The sequence below is a fragment of the Ambystoma mexicanum genome, chromosome 12 (assembly GCF_040938575.1).
Source record: "Ambystoma mexicanum isolate Mex_15411 chromosome 12, UKY_AmexF1_1, whole genome shotgun sequence".
Taxonomy (NCBI): domain Eukaryota; kingdom Metazoa; phylum Chordata; class Amphibia; order Caudata; family Ambystomatidae; genus Ambystoma; species Ambystoma mexicanum.
The window spans coordinates 533,081,607-533,086,039 of record NC_090936.1 but is presented as its reverse complement, the minus strand read 5'-3'; the positions used below and the strand labels follow the sequence as shown (position 1 = coordinate 533,086,039).

Below are 4,433 nucleotides of genomic sequence, written 5' to 3'. Positions count from 1 at the left end.
AAGTTTGAAATGGGGAAATCCCCGCTCCAAGTCTCCACACGGCTGGAGGCTGCCATCCTCCCCCGCGAGGATTCAGGTAAGTATTTTCTTTCTTCCACCCCCCCTGCAAACAATCCCTGCACCACCCTCCCAACCCTCTCCTTTTACGGGAGTGAACGCGCTGGGAACACTTCTGTCCCCAGCCTGTCCTCTCCCGATGGCCGCCATGGCAAGGGAAAATGGACTCCGTTTTCCTTTTCCTGGCGCACATTTAAAAAAAAATAATAATAATTCTGTTCCGAAACGCTGCAGCATTTCGGAACAGAAAAAATGCTATTAGCACCCCGGTCTTGCAGGCCGGGGTACTAATAGCAATAAATCCCTCGACGCAGAGGCATTACAGAGTCAGATAATGCCCCGGGGCCTTTGTTAACTATGGGCCCTGGGGCATTACCTGACTCAGTAATGCCCCCGCAGCACGGGTTTATTGCTTAAGTGTGGTGTAGGGCAAAATCTGCCGAAAGAATCACTATGGGTTAATTGTCAAAAAGGTACCTGTAATGTCCCTTATATGTTACAAGATTTTGTTCTAGAACTGTTAGTGTTGTATTCATTCCACCAGATATGTGCCTTTGTGCCTTCAGAGTCACATCTTTTCCAGATCTATTTGGGTTAATTTAGCAACGGAAAAATAGTTGCTCTTCATTTTCCAAAATTTGCACACAATAGGATGAGTTCCTTAGCCTGGCCCAAGTTCAGAGCCAGCTTTTATTGGAATATTTATAATCTTAATTCCCTTTCCTAGTGTAAAATATAAGGCATTTGAACAGTAGGTCAGAGTTAGCAGTATGAAGAATCATATAGACATGATAAACCACATGCTTTGAGAGCCTGGCTTGCATCAATGTCTTGGGAGGACAGCTCAGGGGCAATGCGCTCGCCTTGGATGCAAGACAAACCAGGTTCGATCCCCGGTTCCGCACTTAGAAACCTCTGGGTATTATAATTTATAATTTCATTTAATTGAAATGTATCAATGTTTCTAGGCCTGTAATTGATTAAATATTAATATAAACCAGAGCACAATAAAGCAATTTAAGACAATCATTGTTAAACAGTGATTAAGGTGCCTAGTTAATTGGATAAGCAGGTATACAAGAGAGGCGACATGCAAAGGTAGTGCCATTGGTGGAGCCATTCCGTCTAACTCCTGGAGCTCCTTATTCATCAAGTGAAGAATTCATTGATTATGTATTCTGACATAACAGTGTATTTGATGTTGGGCTTAACCTTAAAAAGAATTTAAGATTAGTGAAAAATTAACAGAATATCTTCTAAATAACTGCTTACCAAATGATAATTTTTACTTTTACTTTACTTTATTCAATTTATAACGCGCAGCCGTGAACCCTGAGGCATGAGGGCGCGAAACATGACAAACAAGACATAAAACATAAAAGGGAATAACGATGAATCAGAGAGGGGAGGAGATCAGTGCAAAAGGATGTGGAAGTACCCGGTCAGCATAAACTGACAGTACATAGACACACAATTTTGTATGCCCCGTCTTACCGCTACTTAGGAGTGGAAATAGAGCCTCTAGGTGACTATGCACTATGCAAACAGGGCCGTATTGCCAGGGCCCTTCAAATGATCTCACTCATTGCATCTTTCACGAGCAAACAAGGGGGCTTTACTTTGTGGGGAACACGCCACCTCTATATGCAAGTTTTCGCACCGATGGTCATTTATGGTCTGGAATCGCTGCTGACGATGAATTTGGCGTGGCTCCAAGTGCTAGAGGGAAAGTTCTGGCGACGAATGTTGGGGCTTCCCCCAGGGGTCCCAATGGCCCTGATAAGATTAGAACTGGGCTTGCCTTCGCTTAAAGCTATGGTATTAAAAAGAAGAACTGGGTTCTATCTTAAGATGACAAGTGGATCTCTTAACCCTCTGCTTATAGTTTTACATCAGGAATTAAGTAAAAAACGTACCACTTCGTCTTTATATAAAGATATGGGAAAATTCCTTAATGAAATTGGTTGGACTCTTAAAGGGACAAGTGTGACCAAAGAAATGTTAAATGCACTGGAGAAAAAGGTGGACCTTTGGGATTGGCTGGAGAACTTCGCTCATCTGGACACCCTCAAATCATACCATTTTGTGAACTACAGAGTTTATAAGTTCATGAAACCGCAGGACTACCTTTTCCTATGTCCCACCAGAAGACTCCGCCGTTTTATTATTCTGTTTCGATTCGAACAATTACCCACCTTATCTATCATAGGAGCAATGGAAAATATTCCCATAGCAGAGCGAACCTGCCGAGTGTGCAAATCTCCCTTGTGCCCAGAGACAGCCAGACATGTTCTAACGCAATGTATGGCACTAAAGAAGACCATTGTATATTTCCTAGGGGAATTTGTGCATGACCCTCTTAGTATACCTAAATCTCCATTCTGGCAGTATTGTACCAACACAACCAACATGCATCTATTTATAGCACTCTATAATGTCTGGCAACAGATAGAACTTGGATTGGGAACTCAAGCATACCCAATCATCAATACTTAATACTTAGTTGCTCAGGATTATTTACAAACCAGTTAAAGTACTGGCAAACAATATTGAAGGTTGTTAGTAATTATGTCTTTGCACTAGATGTCATTAGCAGTGACCTATGATTGATGATTTTATGTTTATGATTTTATATGTTTGATTTTATATGAATGATTATTAATATATGTGTAAAGTTTGAATTTATTTTCATTCTATATCACATTAAAGAATTATTATTATTATAAATTAATACAAGAATGTTCGATTAGTAGAAGAGAGGGGTCTTGAGGAATTTCATAAAAAAGGTTAATATTCATTAATGAAGAATGTGTATGTTTTAAAAATATGTTAATGTAACTTCCTGAAGCTGCCATTAGTCTGTTGCATTTTTAGAATCCTCCCTCAAACCACAACCATGTACACCAGATACACACTAACATGTTTAAATAAAAAGCATTGTGCCTTGTCTGGTACTTTCAGCTCATATCATGGTGTAATAAGCACAGGCCTAAAGAAGCATTCCATTAGAGCATTACTGTGACTTCTTCTCGATGCATTATGCATCTACTACCATCCCTGCACCACACAATGGCGATCAGCCCTTGGAGCACACTAGAGATATATTTGCACACATATGTTCTTCTCTATCAGGTAATTTATCTTGATACAAGTCCTCCTTCTATTACTTTTCTCAGAGCCCCTTTAACATCACTGTTCCTCAAGCTGTAGATGAAAGGGTTTAACATGGGGATCACTACGGTGTAGAACACTGATGCTACCTTGTCCTGGTCCATGGAGTAACTGGATGTGGGTCTAACGTACATGAACAAACCAGTGCTGAAGAACAGGGTGATGCAGACAAAGTGAGAGGAGCAGGTGGAGAACGCCCTCCACTTCCCTCCCAAAGAACGGATCCTCAGAATGGACAAAGCAATGTATGTGTAAGAGATGATGATGGCAATGAGAGATGCAGCTGATAGGCTCCCACCCACAGAGATCAGCAGAGCCTCGTTGATTGACGTGTCCGAACAGGAGAGCTTCAGCAGTGGAGGAATGTCACAGTAGAAATGAGAAATCCTGTTTGACAGACAGAAGGGCAACTGAAATGTACAGGTGGTGTGAAGTAGGGAATGCAATAAAGCAACTAAATACACTCCAGCAACAAAGTTAAAGCAGGCCTGTTCAGCCATAATGAGTGAATAAAGCAATGGATTGCAAATGGCCACATAGCGATCATAGGCCATCACTGCCAGCAGACATATCTCTGCACTTCCCAGGCCTAGGAAAAAAAACAACTGCGTGGCACAGTGAGGGAGTGATATCACCCTTCCTGCTGACAGGAAGTTGGCCAACATGTTTGGAGTGATAACAGAGGAATAGCAGAAGTCTACGAAGGACAAGTTACTAAGCAGGAAGTACATGGGAGTATGAAGACGAGGTGACACTCTGATCAATGCTATCATACCAATGTTCCCAACCAGGGTGAGGATGTAGACAAGGAGGAAGAAGGCAAAGAGTGGGGTCTGCATCTCTGGATCATTAGTGAGACCAAGGAGGATGAACTCAGTCACCAAAGTCCAGTTTCCTTGTTTCATAACAGGAGTGTGGACCCTGCTATGAGAATATTCAGGAGAAAGATTGGCTGTGCATTTGATTATGAATAATATAAACGATCATACAACCGAAGTTTGTTGGAGAATCAGTAGGGAAAATCTGTACATCATCAACAGGTTGTCATACAAATGACTACTTAGGTTTTGCAAATTAACGTAATATTCTCTTTCTGTGGAACAATTGAAGACGTGCCCTTTGCCCAGCTACTTCAATACTGGAACAGCCGATAAGACTGTTAAATCTGAGGTCTATCGGATTGATATTAAACACAGCAGATACTT

General features: G+C 41.5%; 1 protein-coding gene across 1 annotated transcript; it reads right to left on the bottom strand.

Moving 5' to 3' along the window:
* Nucleotides 1–3,194: 3,194 nt before the first annotated feature.
* On the bottom strand, nt 3,195–4,133 carry LOC138514537 (olfactory receptor 5AR1-like). The gene has a single exon (XM_069630003.1). It carries the CDS (start codon nt 4,131–4,133, stop codon nt 3,195–3,197), a length of 939 nt encoding a protein of 312 aa, XP_069486104.1.
* Between the last annotated feature and the right edge of the window lie 300 nt (nt 4,134–4,433).

What these genes read in the sequence shown, in the direction of transcription:
- LOC138514537 (XM_069630003.1), bottom strand. Translation starts at nt 4,133, where the DNA reads ATGAAACAAGGAAACTGGACTTTGGTGACTGAGTTCATCCTCCTTGGT.